The sequence below is a fragment of the Microtus oregoni genome, unplaced genomic scaffold (genome assembly GCF_018167655.1).
Source record: "Microtus oregoni isolate MIOR12 unplaced genomic scaffold, Mior012 000040F_ref0000088, whole genome shotgun sequence".
In the NCBI taxonomy this organism is placed as follows: Eukaryota; Metazoa; Chordata; class Mammalia; order Rodentia; family Cricetidae; genus Microtus; species Microtus oregoni.
Window position 1 is genome coordinate 2,089,091 of NW_024543207.1, and position 26,571 is coordinate 2,115,661.

A 26,571-nucleotide genomic window follows, 5' to 3' on the forward strand; every position below is an offset into this window, starting at 1 on the left:
AAGGATTTTATTGATTATTTGGTGCTTTATAGTGCTCAATTTGACAAACTATAGGAAAGTGTTACTTTGTAGCTCTCAATTTGGTAAAGATTTTGAAATAGAAATTCTACAGAAGGTTAGAATGAATGTCTAAGAGGTGTTGACCAATGCTTATATTTTTTTAAAAAATATTTTATTATTTATAGTGTGTTTTTATCATATTCTGTTCTGTTCCCAAACTCCTGCCAGATTTTCTTCCCTACCACCCGACTTCATGCTCTTCTTTCCCTTAAACCAAACAACTGAGTGAAAAGAGAAGCCAGGTTGTCATCCATTGTGTGTGACTGCTTTCTCCATGTTTAAAATGACTATTCCAGTAGGTAATTAACTCCACTCAGTTTCACAGACAGATTATGAGTCTACTCAGCAGGCTCATAGGTATATTTAGTCATCTCAAAAAAATCAATAAAAAAAGAGGAAAAAATTGAAACCAATGGCACCAATGTTGTGGAGTAACCAACCACTTGCTGATTGAAACACAACTCCATTTACCTTTCTTAGGATTCTCAGTAGGTTGTTCTCGTTTAGTCACTTTCTTTTTCTGGACTTTGATAAGACTAAATGTACCCAATGCCTACATTTTGAACATATATGACCCTACTTATTCCCTTGTTTCCTGTGTGAGAGTCCATTTCTTCCCCAGCTGTTTTGTGATTTTCTAAAACTTATAACTTACATAACCTATGGGAAGTCATATTTACTATGTGCCTATTCTATTTCACTTGAAAGATATATTCTTTTTTAAAAAAAAAAAAAAAACTCCGTGTGTGTGTGTGCCCAAAATTTGTGTTGGGTGTCTTTCTACATCACAACCACCTTACTGATGGAGGCAGGTTCTTACTGTCTATATAGCCTACTTGCCCTAAAGGTCCCATCTCTGCCTCCTAAATGCTGGGATTACAGGCAGCTTATATGGGGACCTTGGGGATCAAAACTCCAGTCCTACGCTTGCCTAGCATGCTCTTTTCCTTCTGGGTTATCTCCCCAGCCCTGAGAGATGTGTTCTTATTTATTATTTCCAAATTGCGGAACTTTCACAGTTTTTTCTCCAGTTAAGATGAACCAACATACATTTAGAAGAAACATTGTGGCAGATCTCTCCCCCAGCGCTCTTTCCCTCAACGCGTGTAGAACAGGGTCATCAATATGAGGGCAACAGCTCTGGCCTTGCTTGACCAAGCCCTCACTGGGGCTCCTTCCATCAGTGGGGACAGCTGAGTAAGGTTGAACTTACTAATCTCTGTTGCTATCACTGTGATGTTGTGCCACAGCAGTGTTTCCCGGTCGAGAAGTTTCGATGTAAAGATCGAACCGTTTCCAGAATCAATGTTGAATATCCTGTCCATATCGGTATGTCTATCCACAGAATACCTGAAAACACAGAAGCAGGGTTTAGAAAGACTTTCCTGGATTTTCCCTTTATACATCATAAAACTACCCAAAGGACAGCTCATCTGTTAATCCCTTCTACTTATAGTGTTTTAAAGCATCACCTGTAACAACCAGGAAAATATTTTGATAAATTATATATTCACACTCAGGCTGAGTAGTACACTCACTAGGCAAGTGATATGGTTTTAGAGTTCACTATTAATTTCTTTTTTTGTGTGCAATTAGACCGAGTTTATTTTAATATGTAATTTAGAGCAAGTGAATACAGTAACTATTTCTAGGACTTCACTGTGTATGTGTGTCTGCGCAGTGTATAGGAGGCCCACTGCAGTCCCACCTTTCACAGGCCATCCCGTGCACCATTTCCCCAGCATATATCCCATTTTCTAAAAAAATATTTATTTATTTTACATCTTGATCATAGATATCCCTCCCTCTTCTCCTCCCAGTCCCCCTTCTTTCCTCCCCTCTGCCTACCCCCACCCCATTCTCTTCCTGTCATTTTTATTCAGAAAAGGGTAGGCCTCCCATGGATACCAACAAAACAGGATGTATCAAGTTGCAGTAAGACTAAGCACCTCCCCTTGTGTTAGGAATGGGAAAGGCCACCGAGCGGTATCAGGAATAGGGTCCTGAAAGTCAACAAAAGAGTCAGAGACATCCCCTGATCCCACTGTTAGGAGTTCTGCAAGAAGATGACACTGCACAATCATCAGAGACACACAGAGGGCTAGGTCAGTCCCATGGGAGCTCCCTGGTTCTTGGTTCAGTCTCTATGAGCTCCTGTGAGCCCAGATTAGTTGATGCTGTGATTTTCTTGTGATGTCCTTGACCCCTTTGGCTCTTCCAATATCTTTCCTCCCTCTCTCTTCAGCAGGGTTCCTCGAGCTTGGCCTATTGTTTGGCTGTGGGTCTCTGCATCTGTTTCCACACACTCTCTTTTTAGAATAAGTCTTTTGAGATCTTCAGAATGTTAATGTATGTGCTTATATAAGGAACTGATTACTTTTCTGTTACCCATTTTATTTTAAGAATATTTCTGTTTTCAGAAACAAAGGATTAGATTGGAATGCAATCTAAGGAGAAAGATGGGTTGGCTACCGTGAAAAACTGGGGGTCTATTCTAAGTGCTGTGTAAATCTATCCATGGGCTCCACACAGGGCAGGGCAGTGTCATAATCTAAATCACGTTGAACAAAGATGACTAGTTGAATTGAGGAGAATAGTCGTACACTACAGTCACAGGATGTTGGAAGAACCGCGAAACAAGACTTGAGGAAGATTTGAGGCCCTGGTTTTGACCCACAGAGATGGATGACCCGAGAAACATCCGGTGGAAAGGTATAGGCTAAAACTTGAGACAGAGAACCAGAGAGACAGCCTGGAGCAACTGTAGAAAAGGACATTCAGTGGAGGAAGGAGGTGCTGAGGACAGTGCCACTTGAGTGTCCCAGAGTGACAAGGACAAGCATGATGATCCTGGGGCAGAGTAAGGGATGAAATATATTTACGGAGGGTTTTTAGAAATTCAGAGGGTCCAGAATGCTATTTTAGAAACCAAAGATAGACAGGACCTTCAATCATAACCCTCACGACAGATTAGGAAATTGGGAGAAATGGTATTCTTCAAAAATAAATTTGTTACTAGCTTTTAACCTATTTTTGAATTTATTTAATTTTGCAACTGGTTTTTGGGAATGGCTGTGTTAAGGGAATAAGTATGTATGTGTGCTTATGAATGAAGGGGCATCAAGAGAAGATTTTTGAAGAGATTTGATATGTTAAGGCTTGTTATGAAAAACAGTTTTCCATTTCCACCTCATTTTCAAAACTTAAGTCATCGAAGGGGGCTTAAAAATATTGGCTTAAAAGTTGGCTTGGTAGAAACACAACTGAAGTAAATTATCCAACTAGCTGATCTATTTAAAGTTACAAATGCTCTAAAAAGAGATATAAGTAGTTTGCAATAATGTACAATGCTCAAAAGCCTATTTTAATGAATTGTTTGTATTTACAATACGTAAGTAACCAGATACAACAAACAACATATTTTTGCATTGATATTTGTCACTTAGCAGTTGTCTGAATGACACAGGCATCTGTTTATCGCTTGCTACTCAAACTTCTTTCAGAAGAAATTAATGACGTTCACAATGGCCATCCTGTCATTTCGTCTTAACTTTGGTTTCAATGTATTTAACATAGACTTTTCATCTTCTGAAGGGCTCAAACATATCTGAAAAGCTGTCTGTTGGTTTTGATGTTTCTGCCATGAACCTGAAAAACTTCAGGCAGAACACTGCACTGATTTGATCACCTTCCCTCATTTTAGAAAATGAATGATAAGTATTGGTAACAAATTGCTACTTCTCAGAAAGGAAGTCGTGGTGAGATATTTAAGAGGAATCCAGGAGCCTGTCTTTCCCTGGTGAGGAGTGCCAAGCTTCGGGCGTCCTGCTTTGTGCGTTTGTAGGCTGCTGCGGTTATCCAGCCATCCTCCGCTCTTTGTCTCAGCTTCCCCGTGTAGTTTTAAGTTTTACAAACAATCATGCTTTTCTATCAGGCCTTGAAATAAATGGGAAGCAGTGAGGAAGTTTTTGTTGAAGTCAGCTTTAAATCTTAAAGAGAGGAGATTAACTACTTCGGAAATACCAAAATTTATATTGTCTTTCCTAATTGGAAGATTAAAAATTAATGGAAACCCCAAAATGCCTATGTTGTTTAGGAGAGATGATTATAGACAAAGCTGTATTTTCTCTGTGTTGTTATTTTCTTTTCTCTGAAGTATTTCAGTTTATATCAGGGATATTTATTGTCCAGAAAAATTAATTGTGACCATTGCCCATAGGAAGTAAAGCAGTCAGTCTCTGCATGGCTATAGCAGATCCGGTGACCTCTTCACTGCGTTTTTGTGATTAAATGATTTGTAATGTGTCCTCAAGTGAGGGAGATTTGTGGCGGGAAAGAAGCTGTGTTTGCATATATACTAAAAAAAAAAGACTTATCTTATTTTTATTTATGTGCATGAGTGTGTGACTGTGTGTGGGCACAGAATCTCAGGTACCTAGAGAGGTCAGAAGGAGACACTGGAGCCCCAGGAGCTGCAGTTATAGGCAGGCATAAAACACCTGGTACCAGGGTTAGGAACAAAACTTGAGTGACGAGCCATCTCTCTGGCCCTCACACAGCGCACTGTACATGTAGATATATATAGTGACATGTTTTCTCTCATGTGTATCAAGAGACACTGTGACAAAGGTATAGTAGGGAAGCGTTTTCTGATTGAAGAGTTAAAGACGCTCGCTGCATAGACAACTCAACATATCGGGAATTATTTGTTCCCCTAACAGCCTTCAGTTGTTCAGCATTTTTGTCTAGACTATCCCAGACTGTGCATAGGCATATTTTCTTAATGTGAGAATGATTTTGAGTGGGTGGTGGTGGTGCACGGCTTTAATCCCAGTACTCAGAAGGCAGAGGCAGGTGGATTTCTGTGTGTTGGAAGTCAGCCTGGTCTATAGAGCGAGTCCCAGGACAGGCTCCAAAGCTACAGACAAACCCTGTCTCAAGAAACTCAAAACAAAGCCGGGTGATGGTGGCGCATGCCTTTAATCCCAGCACTCGGGAGGCAGAGGCAGGCGGATCTCTATGAGTTCGAGGCCAGCCTGGTCTACAAGAGCTAGTTCCAGGACAGGCTCCAAAGCCACAGAGAAACCCTGTCTCAAAAACCAAAAAAAAAAAAAGAAAAAAAAAAAAAAGAAAAGAAACTCAAAACAAACAAACAAACAAAAAGAATGATTTTATCCTATAAGGAAAACCATTGGAACATGCATTGCTATGCCAATATAATCTATGTACATTTCTAGACTTAAATCTATATTTATACGTCAAATTCATATGTGCTAAGGGAAGGCTGGTAGCAGAAGTCTTTTGAATGAACCAACAGCCGGATGAGTTAAGTACTTCCATTCATAACATGGAGAATAATGCAGTGGGTAAAACTGGTATTTGGTTTAAAAACTAATATAAATGTATTTAGCCTAAATTTCTAGAAGATAGGTTCGCTTCAAATTGGAAGGACGTTGCTCTATCAGAGGCAACTGAAGCTCCCATTTGTTAACGTCTAGTGTTAGCACTTTTAAATTGTCATGAGAATGAGCTTCAAGTAAGAGAGCAGCTGTCAAAGTACTACAGTGTGCTTGCTATGGGAGTGAGAGCCGCCATTTGTTTCCCTGATTAAACCCGTTACATTCAAAGTGGGAAATACTGGGGCCCTGGAGCTCACACGGGGCTGCACTGGTGGGCTGAGTCCTCTTTAACGTGTCATGGATCTTCCAGCAGATAGATAAAACACGGCTCTTCTGCGCCCTGCGAGCAGAGCGGACATCTGTCTGTGTGTTTTAAATATGAGGGTGTCGCGAGATTTGAGTAGAGCGAAGCAGACTGGATGCTACAGCGCATTTGTATAGAGGTACACGTATCCTTTTATCTGCAATAACGTTTTCCACATAGCAGGCAGAATGACCCTTTAAAACTGTAGTTTGGGATTAGGTAGCTCTTCTAGTCAAAGCTTCCAGATGGCTTCTCACCTCAATTAGATGCAATTCAGGCTTTACCGAGTAGGACCCACAAGCTCCTCTGTGGCACACGGGCCGGCTGCCTCCTAATTGACCTCTTTCTCCACCTCCTCCTTCCTCTCTCTCCTCTCTTGTCCTCTCCCTCCTTTCTTTTCCCTCTTCTCCCTCCCCATTTTCCCTTCGCTTTCTCCCAGAGTGATGTGGGAGTGTCATATATCAATCTGTTGATTTCATTGATTAAGCAATAAAGAAACTGCTAGGCCCATTTGATAGGCCCACCCTTAGGTGGGTGGAGTAAACAGAACAGAATGCTGGGATAAAGAAGCTGAGTCAGGGAGTCGCCATGGTTCTCCCACTCCAGACAGATGCAGGTTAAGATCATTCCTGGTAAGCTAGCTCGTGGGCTACATACATTATTAGAAATGGGCTAGTCCAGGTGCAAGAGTTAGCCGAGAAAAGGCAAGATATAATGGGCCAAGCAGTGTTTAAAAGAATACAGTTTCCGTGTAATTATTTCGGGGCATAAGCTAAGCTAGCCATGTGGGCGGCCGGGTGCCGGGGACGCAGCCCGCTGCTCCTTGTTTCAACACCAGACACACAGATCTCTCAGCCACTGCTGCAAAAGAGGAAGTCAGCTCTGGCATTAGCCCTCTTCTTCCTTTTCCCCTTCTGCAGGTCTTCCCTCAGGATTCTACGCGGCCCATCCCTTCATTTTTTTTTCTTTCAAATCTTTACTGCAAAGGTTTTCTACTAAGAAGGCTAAACCTGGTCACATCATCTTAAACAGTTTCCCTAGTAATTTGATTCTTAGAATTTCTTCACCTGAGCTATGGATCTTTCTCTTTTGCTTATTTTTCTCTGCAAGCTCTCTTGAGAACACAATATAGGAGTCTGCTGCCTTCCCTTAGGCAGACGATTGGATGGTGTGTGTGTAAGGCAGGCATCCTAATGAGACTATGTCTGTGGATTCCCTGGCAAGAGCCTCTACGGATTTTATTTTTTCTGCTTACTTTATCTAAGGAGAATGATTTACACCATAGTATTCTCATTTAGCACCGTTTTCATTTATTCTACTGAGCCACTGGCTGACGGGTGGAAGCTGGTTGATTCCAGGATTTGCATACGATTCTAGAATCCCCCAGTTGTCAGGGGCCTCAAAGAGCAATGAGGCTTTCTTGTCACCTAATTTATAGCTCAGGAGCCAGCAAAGCACAGGCAAGACGGAGCTTGTTTACTGAGCATTAGTTGGGATTCTATCCTATTAATTTCTCCAGCCGTTCACAGACAGATCACGAAAGAGTTCTTGTTTTTATTTACACATGCACGGGGGAAATTATTCATCTGAACGGAGTATAATTCTGCCTCTAAGTGTTACATGATAGGTCCTCCCACACTTGACAAGCACACTGGCTGTCAGGCTCCGTGGCTGCGTTATTTCTGTGTCCCACTCTTTAGTAAATCTCTTGAAACCTTACAAAGAGCCCAGGTCAGTCAGCTGCAGCACCTTCCATCCCCTCCCTTAAACAGCGAACTCTGGTGGCACCTCTCATCTTAACATCTTTTTCTTTCAACTTTTGTGTCCTTGAGGTCTATGCTGTTGCTAAAGCAATATTTATGCAGTGAGCAAGGACAGTTAAAGGTGCTGTTTGGAACCATTTTTTTTTTCAAGAAAACACAGCTGTCTAATTGGAAAAAGGATTCCTCTTTTCTAAAGAACAGGTGGATATTTGGACATAAACATAGACTTAGCTTTAGGAAAGAGACGGGGCTGCTGTGCACTTACTTGATGGGGTTCCTGGCAGCGTCAGGATCCTGAGCTGAGACAGAGCCTATGGTCGTGTTTATCTGTGCGTCTTCTCGTATTTGTAGGATGTAGGCCAGTTTGCTGAAGACCGGAGGCTCATCCACATCGTCTACCACGATTCTCACGGTGGCCGTGTCTTTGAAGGGACCCAGGTAGAGAAATCGGGGCTCAACGTGGGGATTGGAGGCTTCCACCTTGAGGGTGTACACTTTCTTCTTTTCGAAATCCAAGAGCTTCGGAAGAAAGCGATGCAGCACACAGAGAGGCAAGGCAGAAACCATTTTAGTGGAAATCCCTGACAAATGCGTGTGATCTGGCTGCTTTGGGAAATGACCATGCATTAGGGCAATGTTGGGCAGAGGCAGTGAGGGTAAGTTGAGATCAGCATTTTTCCTGCACCATAGAGCATTGGTAGGGAAGGTATTACACAGACTGTGAAGAACCATGATAGAAGCACAGCCTGATTGTCTGCGGTCACAGGGAAGTGGGTACCCAGGTGCCAGACATATGGGCAGGATGGGAACCAGACACAGGAATCTGTTGGTCTGCTACTGCGGAAAAGATACTGAATATTTGGACAGGAAGGGAACTGGACACAGGGATCTGGTTCAGCCTCCCTCTCCTTTAAAATACCTTGGGTTTGAGTAGAGGGGGTTGCCAGGGACAGCATAGCAGGCGTGTAGTAGACCATTTTGCCAAGTGTTCTCACATCTGGCTTTACCTGCTGGGTGTTTAAAACTTGCCAGTGCCTGTGGCCCCTCTCTCACTTAAACCCAACTTTCTCTGGTGTCTGGTGGAGATGCTTACCCATAGTTTTAAACAACTCTAGGCGAGTCTGAGTGGAGCCAGAGTTGTGACCCACAGGTTAGCACAGTGACTCACTCTTGCCCATTCAGACGAAATAAGTTGTTTTTGCAAGTTCGTAAAAGCTTTCCTCAATAGCCTCACAAGGGCACTGGGCTAATTATTTGCCAAAGAAGGCAATGATTCCCGTTGTCAAAGACCCTTTAGGAAAAGATGTTGCCTTTGAAGACATGGTGAACGCAAATGCATATTGCCAACGCGCAGTCTCAGATGCTATCATGACAAGGCTCACTAGAAAAAGCTATTAATCAGGACATTGGCGAATGTGATTTAGTCGGCTAGGCAAAATTTCAGTTTGAATCTGATAAGGCACCGAGAAAATTAAAAAGGTTAATGCACACTAATGGGCTTCCTAATCATATCAGGGTCTGAAACATTGGTCTGAGTGTCACTTAGGCATGCTTTATTGTGCTCCCAGATATTCAGCCATGTTCTTAAGAGGGAAATTTTTCTTGTTATTTACGTCCACCATGCTTACGTTCACCAGCGAACCGCGGTGCGCTGAGGGAGGGGGACCATCTTACACTATACATGACAAAAGAGAAATCAATGGAAATGAACCTAAATCGATACTTTCAGCTCCGAAGCACACAATTTGTTGGTTTTTAACCACAACCACACTTTGGTATAGTGCTCTTGTTGCCAACCAATTTTGAGAGGTCAACTAACACACAAGCAGCAGACTGGGGAAGGGGAGACTTGATGTCCTCAGTTCTTTTTTTTTTCAGGTTCTTGAAGTAATTGAAGGAGTCCTGCGAAAAGTCCTCATTTGCTTAATCTGCATATGTGCGCTCTCTCTCTCTCTCTCTCTCTCATTAATTCATGCCACCTTGCTCCCTGCTTGCATTGAGCCTTTCCTTCAAAGCACAGTTCACAGTCTGCTTGTACACATTCATTTAGGGGTTCTGTCATTCCTCGTTGATTCCCTCCTGGCCGATAGGTACTAAGGAAGCAGAGATCGTCTCTTCTATGTGCCGTGGCAACACCAGCACCCACAACAATGCATGGCACTGTTTATTTTATTATTTATATTATTTATTTAGTCATATCTATGAATCCCACCTGTTTCTATTATTTACTTAGAGGATCTTTAGGAGAAATTTATTAAAAGTATATAAGTCATGGGTATGTAAAATTACTTTTGACTACTAAAAGTCAACCCGAGAGATCTCAGTGTGTTAAGAGCGAGTAAAAGAAGAATCTGAAGAAATGTTTATCAGAGATTGTTTGTCAATGTCCTTGGGAGTCAGAGGGAAGCACTTTCATTGGTAAGACATTAAGAGTTTTATCTTGTTCGACAACTGTGTAAAGCTGTAGAGGCACCGATAAACAGCCTACTTTCCCCCTACTAAAGGATAGTATTTGGAGTTGAATAAATCTAATACGGAAATGTGTTTACATCTCCTCTCTCTCTTTTTCTATGTGTGCATGCTCACTTGTGTGTGTATGCGTGTACACACACATGCACTCTGCATTTTTGTGTGGTGTCTGGACTTGCACAAGCACCCCTATTCGGCAGCTGTCTCCTCAGCCCCAATCAGGGAATTGTAGCCAGTTTCCATAACAACACCATTACCTTCTTAACGGTTATAATCCCCTCCTGGGTTTCCTGGTCGGTGATGACATCAAACATATCTTGCCCTTCACCATCCATGATGCTGTACTCGATCTCTGCATTCTCTCCCACATCAGCATCGCTGGCTTTGATTCTGCCAATCGGTGTGCCCGGTGGAGAGGACTCGGGGGTCTTAAACTGGTACGTACCTATTAAGCACCAAACAGACAAGTAAGGCAGAGACTAGGAGATATGCTACCCAAATCAGCAGTCCACTCCTACCCACTGGGGTGCATTCAAGATCCCCAGGGGAGCCCTAACTGAAACTACTACTAAACCCTTCATAAAGGATTTAGTTCAGGGTAAGTAAGTACTCTGTTTTTTTCTGTGTTTATTTTTAATATATCGGAATCTTTAATAAAGTTTAACATATAAACTGAGCACAATAATAGACTATCAGCAATAGCTTATTCCTAATTAAGAAAAGAGAGCAAGGATAATAATGATGACAAAGGTATTTCAAATAATATCTTGGCCTGTTGGCTGGCAATAAGTGAAGCTGCAGAAAGACCAGTCATGGCTGAGGGGAGACGGCTTTAAGATCTCACTGTGGGTGGAGATGGATTGATGCTTTCTTCAAAATAATTAACGGTGCCCTAACCTCCTTATGTCTTTACTACCACGATAGACTCCTCCTTTTATTTCATGGCCTGCCTCCTTGCAAATGGAGTGTTCTTTCTTGTTCTGGAAACAAGCTCCCAAGTGTGTGGTGTCCTTTGGAGACTAAGCGGGAGAGGAGGTTTAAGAAGCCCCATGGAAGTAATAGAGCAGGAAGAATAGAAAACCTAACCTGGACCGACTTGAGGCCAATTACTACATGTTCTTAACAGGGCCTCTTCCTGACCTTGCTAATAATAGCTGAATTTGGAAGCAAATTACAGCAATTTGGAAAAACACCCAAGTAGCTATGATTTGACTAATAATCTGAGCTGTAGCTGGATGCAGAGTCGGGGATGTGGGTAAATACCCCGAGCAATGAGTTCGCCACGCTTTTCCTTTGACTAATTCTTTCATTCTTAATTTCATTACAGCCTTTTTCTTTATGTAGTATATATATATATAAACATATTTAGCATTTATATATTATGTTTACATAATAATATGTAACTATATATCATTTTTGAGACAGTCTCACTGTGTAGACCAGGCTGGCCTTGAACTCACAGAACTTGGCTTGCCTCTGCTTGACTAAAGGTGTGCACCACCACGCCTGTCAACATTGTTTTATTTTTACTTCTAATCTAAACTTGTACTTTGTTAGATGATGCTCTTTCTAATACCCTCATGTTGCAAAATTAGTTTAAACACAACCTGTGGCTTTCAGCTTAAATCCGATAATCTTGCAGACCAGTATGTACTTAGAATGTGTGTGTGTGCGCGTATGTGTGTGTATGTATGTGTATATGTGTGTGTGTGTAGAAACAGATTGTCTTAGCATTGGTGATAAAGTGGTGAGCATAGCTGCCTTCTGAATTTTATTCCATTCTTATCTCTTATCATTTGCCAGTTATTCATACATGATTTTGAAAAACCCAACCCCCAAACAAACAAGCAACTCCACCAGACAATGGCACTATTAAAGTACAGGTCTTCAATGAAGCAAATTCTCTGAATATTGGTAAAAATCACAGAATATGTTCACTATCTCTCTAGCTTGCTCTGCATTCTCTTTTCCCTAGGTTTGGCACACCCTTGCGCTAGCCTTCCCAGGGCAAAGCACTGGCAAGCAGGCCATTTTCACTTCAGCCTTTGTGGGGAAATTTTTGGGATCCTAAAGCTTTTCTCCTGTCTAAATCACAAATTATTAGCCATTCTGTTTGTGGCATCCAGCCAGCTGATCGCACATCTGGAGAATAAAAAGGTGAAACTGTTTTCTAGTGATCACTTGGATCTCCATTCTAAAGGAAGCCTATATCAGCTGGTTATTTTTTTTTAAATGCCACAGTAGAGTAAGTGAGTTTTGCCCTTCCTTCCTACCTCCCTTTCTCCCTCCCTCCCTCCCTCCCTCTCTCCTTCCCTGCCTTCTTCCTTCTGTTCTTCCATCCCTTCCTTCTTTCTTCCCTCCCTCTTCCCTTCTCTCACTCTTTCCTTCTACCTCTTAAAAAGATTTATTTTTTTAGAATTATTTTTATTTCTCTGTATGTGTTTATGTCTGTATGTGTGCGTATGCTATGAGTGTGCAGGTGCTCATGGAGTCCAGAAGAGGGCATTGTATCTCCTGGAGCTGGACTTTTAGGCAGTTGTGAAGATCCACCTGAACCTGAGTTCTCTGAAAGAGCATAAAGTTCTCTTATCTAATTGCTGAGTCATCTCTTTAGTCCCCTTCTTTTAAAAAATAGGGTCCTCCTAGGCTGGCATGAATACCAGCCTGGAAGCCACCACCGCTGTCCCAGGGCTAGGATTATATGTATGAGCAAGTCAGCATATCCAGCTACATTTTCTACTTAACGATTCAGATAACTTTTTCAGGGGAGAATGGTCACAAAGACGTTTGCTTTAGAAGGGAAAATTGCATCACCACCAGTTCCCACTTGGGTGGCTGGATGTGAAAGTCTGCGTGATGCTTGACAGAGAGGCAGTATTCATGGGTGCCGATTTCTCTTCTCCCCTGATAATGACAGTGAATGACGTCTGAGATGATTTTCAGTATCTCAATTAACCATACTATAGAAAACCCTTTATGATTACAAATGGATTAAGCACATAGCAGCTTCTCCAGCCCTATTTTTGGAATTAGGAAAATAATAAATCCTTCCTCGCAAAGCTTGTGAGCGTTTAACAGAGATTACATGCCTGATTAAGTTTGTAAGAACACAAAGTCAACATTTTCCTAACAAATAGCAGCATACTTGTATACATATGCTTTGCTCAGGCAAATTTATGACTATGGTAGTCATTTTAATAAGGGGAGAGAAAGCAATGATGTTGCTTGTACAGCAGCAGCATATCAAAAATGGCTCAGCTAATGGCCAACGGCAGAACATGAGCATGCGCACTTCCCGAGGATGAGTGGTGTTTGAGCTCATTTCAATAATTTTAATAAAAGTGCCAACTCTTCCTAAGTCCAGTGATTTTGACAGTGTTGCCAACACTGAAAATATTCCTCAATTCAAAATTTTACAAAAACATATTAGAGAGATCTGTTCAATCAAATGTCCCTACTCTGGGGGAAACGGGGCGGGTTGTCATTGACATCTGTCAACGTGATGTTCACGGTGGTGGTCCCCGACAGGCCTCCCATCTGGCCACCCATGTCCTTGGCTTGAATCACCACTTGGTATTGTTCTCTGTTCTCTCGATCCATGTTGAGCAGCGCTGTCTTGATGATACCTATGGATGCGAAATTGAAATTCAGAAGTGGAAGGGGAGGCATTAACGGTATTTTATGGAATCATTTATTTATGCAAACAAATGTAGACTGTCACCCACAATATGCAAACCACTATGCAGATGTCACTGTGATATAAAGATGATTATATGCAGCCTTCCTGGCGAAGGAAATTACAGTCACACAGGGGGAGAGGCACTCATTAAAAAGCCTGTAATACAAAGGGTATAAAAACAAGCGCTAGCGAAAGCCAGAGCAAAAGAGACCGCAGGTAGTACAATATAAGTGTCGTCGGATGACATTGTAAGGTATAACTGGCATGGGGCATGAGAGGGCACACCACACTTGTTGCTGGATAAAAAGTATTGGGGTGTAGTTTGAGAGGATGATTCAGAAAGCCATATGCCTGAGCTGATACCAGAGTGTCGCATTATCAACTTGGCTAATTGCCCCTCAAGAGTACCTACAATAATGAGTGTTCTGTGGGGTTTAGAAGCCACAAAACTATGCATTAAGAAAAATGGCCCGAGGTCCCTCCCAGGTATGATCTTGCGTGATCCTGGAGAATTTGGCTTTTCTTCCAGAGAATGAAAACTCAATCCCAGCGATCCCTACAGCAGCCAACAGTTTAGTGAGAGGTTAAAGTTGTCTCTACGGCGAGGCAGTCAGATAACGACTTGAAAGAGTTTCTCCAAGTTTGTCTGATCTCTGTAGAGTGTTTATGCTTAAATTAACTTTCTTTTCAAAATCCCTGGAGTAGGCTTTGTAACCCTCTCCGGTCTCACATTCTGGTGCTGAACCACTAATGAAGCTGAAAATATCTTTTCTTCCTTCTTAACAAGAATGCCTCAGACAACAGGTCAATTTTATTCCCATAGTCTTGGCTTCAAGGAGCAGCGGCTTTCTCTTCTCCAAATAATGGTTCTTCTCTATTTAAACACAGGAAATCACCTTCGCCTTTTGTCCTTTAAGCAGGGTAATTCTAATTTTTCATTCTCATTGTTTTTTCTACTCAACATTTTCTCTCTCCTTGGGATTCTTTCCAGGTTCATTCACCTTTTAACACATAGATTTCTACCTGGATATAGTAACCCAAAAAAGCTCTGGCTTAAAATAAAGAACGTTTGAAAAATATACGAGAGGAACTTGATTCAAAATATGTATAGAATCTACTGTACAATACAAAGGCTTTGTACTGGAAAATAAGCCAGCAGATAGCATGGTGCTTTTGACAGAGGCGCTTTTGTATTCTGCATTATATGATACACTTGTGCTCCACATTGTGGAGAGGCCTCAGTACCTCGGTACTATTTATAGTCTTGCAAGCGCACACTGCCAATGGGTGGTTTGTTCTGAGTTAACCCCCTCTCAGCCCAGATGCTTCTGGTTAACATCAACTAACTTGACTAAGCATTTCAAGAGGTGCCTGAGCCCCAAATATTCACAAAATCAGGGGAGATAGCAAGAGATGGGAATGAGAGAAACACGGGCTTCGCAGCTCTCAGAACCATGTCTGGCCTCCTGACCAGAGGGCAGGACTGAGCCCTGGAATGACTGGTTCCTTCCCTGACCTGTGATCTGCTGCTGGGAAATGAGATGGAAGACAGTTTTTTTTTTTTTTTTAATGTTAATCTACTGTCTTCTCAGATTGCCAGCTCTCTGAATAAAGCAGTTTTTAAAGACGTTGTGACAGGCAGCAATGAGTCCAGCATTCCACTTTGACTTTGCAGGCAAAAATTCAGAAAAATAAGATGCTGTAAGAAAGATTCTATCAGGCAAGCTGATTCACTGGACCAGGGATGTGGGACAGGACAGGCTAGACCATGGCATCAGAATGAGACAAAAAATTCAGTGGTTTGACCGAGCTATGGTTCAATTCCTACTCAGGCTCTAAACAGGCACCAGGGATCTGTGCTCATAGTAACACTCCAGCATCTGGGCTGAGGCCCTATCTCAACAAGGGTTTCCATGATCGCTGTGACCAGGGGTAGGGAATGTGACAGAGTGCACACAACTCTGCTTGGAAGTGACTTATCCCCCTGCCACATTTTATCTGTGCAAACATGTCCCATGGCTATACTCTACCTAGCTTCAGAGCAGAACAGAGAGAGATGTGGCACCATCAAGTAACCAGGAAAAGGGAAAAGGGGACTCAGGATTTCTGTGAATAGGGTCAACCATTCCCAGAAAGGGCCACTCCTCCAGCTCCATGCCAAACTCGGTGGAAAAAGAGAGGAATGACTCTATCCTAGACATGTGCTGTGAAAGGCTCATTGTCGTATTTCTTTATTAAAATTATCTGGGTGTCATGCTTACAAATAAATCATTAGAGTTTGGCAGAGGAACACAAGGAAAATCCAATCATGCTGATTGTTTTTTATTAAACAATATGCTAGGTCAGCTGAGCATGTCAGTTAAAATTATAGAGCATAGACGAGAAGATGCAGAAAGTATTCTAACCTGTTTCCGACTCCACTGAAAAGTAGGGCTGTCCCTGTAGGATGCTATAGACAACTCTAGCACTGTTTCCATATGTTGGGTCGTCGGCATCCGTTGCAGTGACTTGGACTACAAACGTGCCTGCAATGACAGAAAAGTAACTGAAAACAACTTGGTATGTGTGCATAACCTTCATTCGTTTAAAAATTAAAGTACATTTTAGTACATGCATATATTTTTATGCATGTGATGGCTCACACATGCTACTGTGCAGGAATAGAGGCCAGAAGACAATTTATAGAAACAGAAGATCAAATTTAGGTCACCCATCTTGGAAACAAATATCTTTGCATTGAGCCATCTTGTTATGCTGGTTCTTTTTTTTTTTTTTTTTTTTTTTTTTTTTTTTTTTTGTCAACTGGACACAAACTAGAATTACTGGGAAGCTGGAACCTCAATTTAACTGCCTCCATTGGACTTGCCTGTAGGCATGTCTCAGGGACATATTCCTGACTGATGGTTGATTTGGAGGGGTCCAGCCCACTATGAACTGTGTTCCCCTGGGCAAGAGATTCTGGATTTGTATGAGAAAGCAAGATAAGCATAAGCCATCCAAGGCAAGCTAGTGAGCATCACTCCTCCATGGTCTCTGCTTCAGCTCCTGCCTCCAGGATCCCATCTTGATTTCCTTTGATGATAGACTGTAACCCCAAAGTCACCGTCTTTTATCACAGCAATATAAAGTCAACTAGAACACCAGCTTCCATGGCAAAGGAGTGGAGAGTCACAGTACAATGTATGTTGTTGGGAAGCCATTGATCCTTGACTTGAAAGGGATCAGATTCACATCAATGAATGCTGTGTGCAGTAGGTTAAAAAGAAGGGCAGCCTTGGGGAGAGGTGAGACCTACCCATCTTCTGTGATGGCATGTGACTGGACTGTTGCTTCAAGGGTTCTTTCAAGTTACTTAGGACTGACGTCGGTACCTCGAGACAATAAGCCTCTTGAATTACTTTGTCCAGAGGAATTCGGTTAGGTATTGTCTAGAGGGTGGCCACTTGCAATTTTGCTAGAAATTCTGTTTCTCGTGGGCTGCAATGTGGCACATGAAGCCACAATTGCAGCAGCTGCTGTGCTATTAGTTATGCCAGCCTGGGCACAAAGCTGAACAGGACAGAAAACCACCAAGAAGCCAGGATCCAGATCAAATTTTTTCAAAGATTTAAGTACTATGATCAGCAAATATCTCCATCGTTTAAACTTGTTTGAGTCAAGTTTCCTATTATGGGCCCTTAAAATGTCTGATAATTCTAAGAGGTTGAAAGACTTTGAACCTTTAAAGGGGTAGCCTACACCACATAAGGAATTAGGGCTGGCAGTAGGGTACATGTAGGAAGCTCCAGGTCCAATCCCCAACTCCAAATAAACCACTTCATTTATAGGAATCAATGAGGTGACACTAGTAACCTCATCCCTCACGGAGGATCAGAAGTTCAAGGTCATCCTATGCTATAATGTGGGTTCAAAGTCAGCCTGGGCTACCTGTTTCAAAAAACAAGACAAAACCAAATATTAGTTGATTGGGATAAGACACTGTAAACACCTGATAGTATAATTTTAAATTAAGATTAAATGTACAGAGGAAGCTCTAGTGTTTTAGGCTGGCATTCTTACTTCGGGAACCCTTAACAGAGAACTTTGGAAGTAGTCCTACCTTGCCTTAAGGCTATACTAATTTCACGTGTGTGTTTGCTTGTCCGTTATATGAGTGAGAAGTTCCAAAAAGGCCCTCTGTGTAAGGGTACTCTAAGGCTGCTTTTTGCTGTTCCTATCAGATAAGCAGTGGTTGTCCTGCTTTTGAGAAGGGCAGGGAAGTTCTATGCAGAGAATAGGAGAATTTTGAAACTGCTTTTGTAATATCTAACCATTTCATTTATTAAACAAATAGAGTGCATTGTGCTAGGGTTGAATGTGTCGGCTCCCATTGTATCGTCCTGAGACATGAGACACAATACCCACCTATACAATTTGGCCGGTTAAGTGGCCAGAGTGAGAACCTCCTGGGACTTCAGAGGGAGAGTTAATAGAAGTCAACAAACACCCAAATTCTTATTTGCATTAATATAAGTTCTGCGTGCCTTTGGAGTGTGATTATCTGGTGTTCTAAGCAGCCATTAGGAGCAGCTACTGAAGGAGAGGCTCTATTCCTGTTTTCTTATTTAATCCTCATGATTATCCTTCGGGAGTAGACATTTATTATTTATTTTTGTAGATGTGGAATTGGAGGATCAAAGAAATAAAGATCAGATAAATCAAGTAATTTGCCCAAGGCTACACTGCTGGCTATTAGTGGAGACAGTTTCTAATTCAGGTAGTTTTGATACTGAAGTACACGTTACCCCTTTGCTGTTGTCCTATTACATATACATATACATATATATATATATATATATATATATACACACACACACACACACAACACTCCTTTATCTATGCCATTTTTGGCTTTTCCCGAAATATTTGTAACGTACATTTAATTCTTTCCTGGCTTCAAAAGTAAGTGACAGCCTCAAAGGGGAGTACAGGGCATCACAGTTAGTTTGGGATGCTTCCAGGGACAAAGATAAATATCTTTCTTTAATTCTTCTTTTTTTGCTTTTTTTTTTTTTTACCACCTACAAGAAGAAAATCCTCCAACTCATCCATGAAAAAAAAAGATTCATTAAAAATAATCCCTGCTTCTTTCTTTGCTCTGATGATCGGTTCAGATTTTTCTAACAGAACAAAGTGACATCAAATAATGTGATTGTTTCTTCCTCGGGGGGAAAATGATGATTCAGAATCACTTCAGACTGAATATTTTTCAAATTTTGGACCTCTGAACACCAATATATCTCCTATCTACTTGATGCAACCAGAGAAAAGTTATTCTGTGATTTCAGCCTTTTTGAAGTTGGCTGAGTGAAAATAGAATCCACCTTTCCCTTTAGCAGTTTGGGGGTGTCACTGTGTTTGCCCTGGGAAATATTTTAAAGCTTCTAAGAGTGGGAGCAATAGAATGTTTTCCTTTTTTTAAAATCCCATTTACCTTCTTCTAGCTTAAGCAAGTTAAGTCCACACAAATTAAACTTAAAATTGGTAGCGAACTTGTGCATATATATAATAATAACCCTCTGTATGAAATCTCATGGACGTCATTACTGTCAGCGTACTGTTCGTAGATTTGAAAAAAAGTTTCCTTGAAGTCTTTCTCCAAATTCATAGTTACTTAACACAACTGCTAGTGTTTTTTTTCTTATTAAACAAATTTCTTATAATTGTGTGTGTGTGTGTGCCACAGCCTGGTTGGAGGTCGGAGGGCTTTTTTATGGAATTGGTTCTCTCCTTCCACTTTCTGGTCTGGTATTGAACTCAGGTTATCAGACTTTTGAGGTAAGTACCTTTACCTGCTGAATCATCTTTCTGGCCCCGTCAGTACTTTTGAGACTGAACTGTAAAGTCAGGTTTATATTTTTAACTGGGAAGATTTCCCCTTGCCCCAGACAAATTGTGTTGTTGGCTGAGGGCAATAGAACAAGTAGCTGTCTTTCAGTCCAAGAAAGAGGAGGAGAGAGAGCAGGTGAGGTGGCTTCCCTGGCTCCCTCCCAGTCTCCCCTGCTGCCACACCCTTAGGAGAAGCTGTCTTCTTATGGTAGTCACAAGATAAGACTAAAGTGGCATTAGACCATGGGCTGTTCTTAGGAAAAGAACATATGATAGTTTGGGGATTTGGCTTCTACATTCTTTCAATTAGTTAAATTTGGCTCAGGGCTCTTCCCTTGGCAGGTGTGGAGACTCCACTCTATTGAACTCACCGACATCAGCCATCTCAGGGACCGTGGCTGTATAAACGTCCTTGGTGAATATTGGCTCATTGTCATTGATGTCGTGGATCTTGATGATGAATTCAGACTCAGGCTCTACGGGTCTCCCTGTCCTTCTGTTGATAGCTTGAGCTCGAAGGATGTAAACGGGTTTTTCTTCCCTGTCCAGTCTCTTTGTGGCCTGAATGTCGCCTGTGTTTTCATTGATAATGAAGAGATCTCCTGCCCCATCTCCTGAAAGGATATATTTAAGTGATCCATCTCCTCTATCCTGGTCTGAATGTAACTATTGTAGGGAAAAAAAAATTAAAGAAAATAAAAGTCAAGCATGTGATCCTAAACTGTTTCGATTTCACCATGCAATCTATCTCAACTGTGCTATTTGATATCAACAGTCTCCAAAGGCAGGCACGGCTCTTCTATTTCAAACTACCTGCATAACTCTTTAATAGAAAACACCACTCATTAATGAACACATTTCTTAATCATAGAATTTTTTAGAATAAAACATAAAATTTGGCACTCTTTCTTATTTTGAAGAAGGGAAAACTGAAGACAGAAGCAATTTTAAAAGCCCAAGATCATGTAAATTAGACTGGATGAATCTTTTCAGTATGGATGTCGGATCCTGTGAGAGGACTTCCCTAGTCACTTTGCACACACAAACATTTTCCAAGTGTCCCACTGCTTAAAAGACGTGTGGGTATAATCTGCCTTTTGGTGAATTATGGAAGCTAGGTAATCACATCGGTGGACAGAGATCATAATCCATTTTCTGGGGAGGAGTTTGTTTGCCTGTCTTTTTCAGTTTGAAGCATCCAAGGGACCTCCTCACTGCTGCTTTCAGCAGTGCCTTGAGACCACGTCCCCAGACAGTCCATCATTTCCCTGGGACAATGGGATCTGGCATATCTGGCATTTGGATTTCCTTCTGATGTGCAGAGACGGCCTACAATGGAAACAGTCTGCCTTATGAGTTAGTGTGACCTGATCCTCCACCCCAGCTCTTGAAATGATACAAGCAGAGGTGATGAAGATTCACTGTCAGTGAAATGGTCCAGAGGAAAGAGTGGAGTTAAGTGAATGTCTGACATTCCACGATCATCACCTGATGATCCTAAGTTGGAGAAGCGGTTCCTGTTTCCTAACTCCTAGATCCCCTTTCAAAGTCGAGTTCCTAAATTCTTCTTCCCCACCCTAGCAGAAGTTTAGGTCTCCTATCAGTCCAAGTCCATTCACAAATTTTCAGTGTGTTTCGTTGTGGCTGAGGGTGAACACTTAACAGCCGGAGCAGCAGGCATCTGTGCTCACAGACATGTTAGTTACAGAATCTCCTTACAGTCTTCACACAGAGGAGCTGGGTGACCTTGGTAACCACAACAGGTAAACATCCATGGGCTCTGATTAACACTGCATACGCTTCTAAAGCAGTGGTCCTCAACCTTCCTAAGTCTGTGACCCTCTAATACAGTTCCTCATATTGTTGTGACCCCCCAGCCATAAAATTATTTTCACTGCTACAACATAACTGTAATTTTGCTACTGCCACAAACTGTAATGTAAATCTTTGTTTTCCTATGGTTACAGGTGACCTCCATGAAAGAGACAGTCAACCCTCAAAGAGGTTGTGACCATAGGTTGAGAACCTCTGTTCTAGAATACCTGCAGGTGGACTCTCAAAGCAGCAGGGAACTGAGACAATGAGCTAAGCAGTTTTTTAAACACACGTTCTATGGACTAACTACTACATGGGGTATAGAGGGAAAGAATTCTGTGGTCCTGTGTGCTTGGGAAATACTTAATCTGACTCCTTCTTGGAGTAATCTGCTAACACATGAAAGACTGTGTGAGCCTGAATGTCAGACTTTCTGTGGCATGATTCTGTTTAACATGGCTATCTTGAGCTTTAGTGTTCAATGCAATGTTCTTTGGACCTGTGACAGCCTTCCTGGAAAGTTGCTTTTGTAATCCTGAGCATCTCATCTGTCACTGTAGAAACAGGGAACCCAAAGTTCCAGTTAACGTTTCAAAATCACACCCAGCTCAAGTGAGAGTCAAAGACGAGAATCTGGTGGCAGGAAGGTGCCCTGCAGAGTATTTGGCGCAATGTCTCCATTTCTGGAGGGAGAGAGACTGTGTCCAGTGCCACACAGCTATGCTGAGTTAATCACTGAATTGGAGAATGAGAATATTATTCATACAATTAGTAGCTTTGAAGGCAATTTGGCAGAAATAATGGAAGATAAAATGCGAACAGGGAGGAAATTGCTTAGAAGTGAGACAAACGCCATAAGAAATGTAAAACAAGGGCACGCTATGATTTGTGTAATGTGATACGCCAAGGAAACGCTGAAACCACCCTGACATAGAAAGAGCCGCTAGGGAAAAGTTAACTCTCCACTGACAGATTCTAACGACTGAAGAGCGCTCTTAAAAAGCCATTTTATTAACTCAAAAGCAGAACAAGCCCCGCTGAGGTCCTTTGGTTGCATGGTCCTGGGCAGCTGTGGTGGGCGGCCATGGTTGGCGGTCACGGTCGGCAGCAGGGTGCAGCATGTGGGATGTGCATCCAAGTCCTACGTACAGGTCACGCTCACTGTGTCCCTCGCCAGGTGTGAGACCACAGCAGAGTCAATTAACCTCCCAAGCCAGGACCCTTATCAGCAAAATGAGGCTAATAAGGGCTGCAGGACAAGCGGCTGGGAAGAACTAATTAGAGGCTGTATACAAATACCTCATTAATTGCCACATAAACATGCAATAAAAGCACGGTATGTGTTTTATGAATTATAAAGAGCCATCTAAGTGGAAAGATATTCCGGGAGCATGAGCATTAGCTGTGGATTTATCATCGGCATGTTTTTGCTCTTATGACTTTGAGAACTTTGTCTGAGGACCATAGAAACCCAATTTTTGTAAACACTTCCTATCTCTCAGGTAAAATGTGTTATGAAAAGCCAGAATTCTTCTATTTGGTGGCAACTGCTGTCTTTACGTGTGATTTATTCTATGCTTTATTCCACTAGATCATAGACTCTCCTCGGCTGCTTCTTCCATCACCTTCAGTGTGTAATTGTTGCACACTCAGTCGGTGAATACCACATCCGGTCACAAGATTTATGCAGGTAAAAGTAATCAGGGAGTTATTTTTAGCTGTCAGAAGCGGCCATTTCCATGAATTATACTACAAACACCGGGGACGATAGAGAGGCAGAGGGGAGATGCCGGCCAGTGTGAACAGGGACTGTGTTGCAGATCATAGCTCTGATTTATCAATATTTGAAAACCAGTGGGGAAATGCATCTCTTCGCTCAGGCCTGGCCTCATAATAGAACAACTTAACCTCCTCCCTCCTCTCGGCCCCCAACATGAGCTTCCCGATGGTGCAAGTGCAGGCCACAAACACCTGCATCTCTCTTCACTCTCCTCCCTTCCATGGAGCAGCCCTGGGGCCAGCTGTTTCCTCTGTTCTTGGGAAAGAAAGAAAACAGAAGACTCTGCCGTCTGTAAAAGCTGTGGCGGCAAGCAGACATTAGGGCTTCATTGAGCACTTAGATTTTAATTGGATTTTTTTCTTTTGTGATGTCATTCATCATGGCCACTGGAAGAGACAGAAGTTAAACAACAACAAATGAAAGGTTGTAGGTTGCCCGAGGCATATTTTTTACTAATTTCAGTGTAATGTGCCTGTTCCATTAAGTTTAATCATCTGGTTCACTTTTAATGTTTCACTATCAAGTAAGAATTAGCCACTTCCCTCCCGAAGTCTCATCTCACCTGTGATGGGCAGGGTTTCTCACTACTGTATCTCTGACACTTTCAGCCAGAAGGCGCTCTGACTCCATTTCTCTACTCACTTTTTCTTCTTAGTTATTTATTTTTTAAACAACAAATGTAGTGTCTTGGAAAACAAATACAGGGATCTCTGTCGCATGGCCCCACGGAGGGTGTCACCAGGCAGTGGCAGCATCATTGCCTGAGGGGGCTGTCCCTGGGAACATAGCATCCATTTACCAGCCACATGGACCAACTTGCAGCTTAATTTTGAATTCAATTCAAGGACATAGCATTAATTGTATAGATTTTTAATAGTCTGTGAAGCCAGCTAATGCTGCTCTATTTCTCCCATTCCTGTGCGTCACTTGGCGAATCTCTGAGTCGCTGTCCAAACTGAATCTTCTAAGCACACTCGTGGCAGAGGTGGAAGACAGAGTCTCAGCATAAGATTCCCAGGATGGTACGCCTAAGTGCATGCAACAGTCAGAAGGGAGCTTATGGATGCGAACACGTGCTGGTTGTCTGAATGAAGACCCCGGAAGAATGTAGTGTGGCCTTTTAGGAAAGGAACAGTTGCTCACCTGAGATGTCCCAGGACAACCAGAGAACAACTACAGAAAACAGACGCTGCCCACTGGGACTGGGGTAGAAAGCAGTAGCTGATGTGGAGAGAGAACATCACTTTTGTGGTCGGCAGATTAAACATCATCTCACATTGGATTTTAGCCGAAAGTCTGAGAAGTCATGAATATTGTTTTGAACTAGGAAGTGAGTCTATCATCAATTTATGTCAAAAGAAGGATTATCTGCTATTATTATACATGTTTGTATATAATTATACATTTTCCTATATATTGTCCTGTGGTGGTTTGAATGAGAATGGATCTCATAGACTTGTATGTTTGAATGCTTGGTCCCCAGTTCATGGGACTGTTTGGGACAGATTAAGAGGTATGGACTTGTTGGAGGTGGTGTGTCACCGAGGGTGGGCTTTGAGATTTCAAAAGCCCACACGAGGCCCAGTCTCTCTCTTCTCTTCTCTTCTCTTCTCTTCTCTTCTCTTCTCTTCTCTTCTCTTCTCTCCTCTCCTCTCCTCTCCTCTCCTCTCCTCTCCTCTCCTCTCCTCTTCTCTCCTCTCCTTCCCTCCTTTCCCCTCCCACCCTCTCTGGGATTATTGTTTGTGAATCAGATGGGAGCTCTCTGCTCTTGCTCCAGCACCATGCCTGTCTGCTTGCTGCCTTGCTCCCAGCATGATGATCCTGGACCACCCTCTGAAACTGTAAGCAAGTCCCCATTTAGAAGGTTTCCTTTGTCAGCTGTCTTAGTCATGGTGTCTCATCACAGCAATGGAAAAGTAACCTACACAGTAAAAACACACTTAAGATAGTGAAGGCTGGGGAGATTTGGTGGGTAGATTTTATGTGAGAAAGAAATTGAACCCTGTAGGAAGACAAGTTTTAGAAATTGATTCCATTTTAGTGATTACAGGATTGGGTAAATAAAAAAATGTTAAAATTTCATATCATATATTTTATTACATGAGCGTTGATGACTTTACATGAGTTAGCTCATTTACATCTGATAATTATTTCACAGATGACAAAGTCGAGACTAGCATAATTGTAACAGGTGCTAATTGTTCTGCAAACTCCTGCTAACTTTGCATTTCTGTGAGGGAGTTATTTTATTTTGGTTTATTTGGTTTATTTGGAGGATTTATTTTGGCCCATGGTTTCAGAGGCTTTAGTCTGTAATTGCTTGGCTCTATTGCTTTGGATCTGTGGCAAGGGGACTGAGGTAACTGCTCCCCTCCTTCTTGTCAGGAAACAAAGCGGAGGAGCTCTTCTAAATGGAGGCCAGCTGTCAGCAATCAGAGTTATTAAACTATACCTTGTTTCATAAAGATTCTACTTCCAGCCAGGCCACCAAGCGGTTCCACCGTGTGTGTGTGTGTGTGTGTGTGTGTGTGTGTGTGTGTGTGTGTGTGTGATGCCATCTACAAACATTTTGGGCCCATTATTTCTGGATATCCTGGGATGCACATGGACGACAAACTGCAGGCAGACAGGATTGCTTTAGTACCTGGACCTCTGGGAGACAGTTACTATCCAAACCATAGCTCTGCCTTCGTCTGTTCTTCCATAGTTAGTAGTTCTGACTGGCACATGGCTGCTTAGCCTTTGATCACCTTTTCATAAGGTAATACACATGTGTGTAATTGTCAGCGCCCACTGCTTAATAGCAACTGGCTTATGGAATTTTACTCCCAGGCTGAACCTGGTTTCCCGAGGGCTGATGAGGGCTGAGCCTGGGGGCACAGCAGACCCCAAAGGGGTGGGACCTGGGTTTCAGAGTCATCTCTTACCTGAGCATCATCTAATATGATACAGAAAAGTATCTTAACTTCAATCATGGTAATTCTGCTTTCTGCTTATTTTTTTATCTGTTGTTGTTACAGTGATTATCTCTTTATATTGTCTCACTGGTTCTCAAAGATGGCAGGAATGTGACCTGGGGCCTACCTAGAAGCATAAATGCCCAGCCTAGACTCAGGAGTTCCCCATGCAACTTGTGTTTTAAGAAGCCCTCTAATTGATCTACTTTAATGACCTTTATTTTATTTTATTTATTTATTTTTTTGGATTTTCGAGACAGGGTTTCTCCGTTGCTTTTTGGTTCCTGTCCTGGAACTAGCTCTTGTAGACCAGGCTGGCCTAGAACTCATAGAGATCCGCCTGCCTCTGCCTCCCGAGTGCTGGGATTAAAGGCGTGTACCACCACCTCCCGGCTATGACCTTTATTTTTAATGACATGTATGTGTGTGCATCTGTGTATGAGTATGTACATGTATGTGTTGGTGCCCGAGCAGGCT

General features: G+C 42.2%; 1 protein-coding gene across 4 annotated transcripts in view; it reads right to left on the reverse strand.

Moving 5' to 3' along the window:
• Window positions 1-26,571, reverse strand: part of Cdh6 (cadherin 6) — a 135,299-nt gene that overhangs the window by 15,053 nt on the left and 93,675 nt on the right. For all 4 annotated transcript variants that reach the window (XM_041632103.1, XM_041632102.1, XM_041632104.1 and 1 more), the window contains 6 exons: window positions 19,914-20,208; window positions 16,080-16,199; window positions 13,454-13,621; window positions 10,253-10,440; window positions 7,792-8,045; window positions 1,274-1,410 (listed from right to left, as the gene is read on the reverse strand). In XM_041632103.1, the coding sequence (XP_041488037.1) occupies window positions 1,274-1,410; window positions 7,792-8,045; window positions 10,253-10,440; window positions 13,454-13,621; window positions 16,080-16,199; window positions 19,914-20,208 (1,162 nt within the window). The remainder of the gene's footprint in view (window positions 1-1,273; window positions 1,411-7,791; window positions 8,046-10,252; window positions 10,441-13,453; window positions 13,622-16,079; window positions 16,200-19,913; window positions 20,209-26,571) is intronic.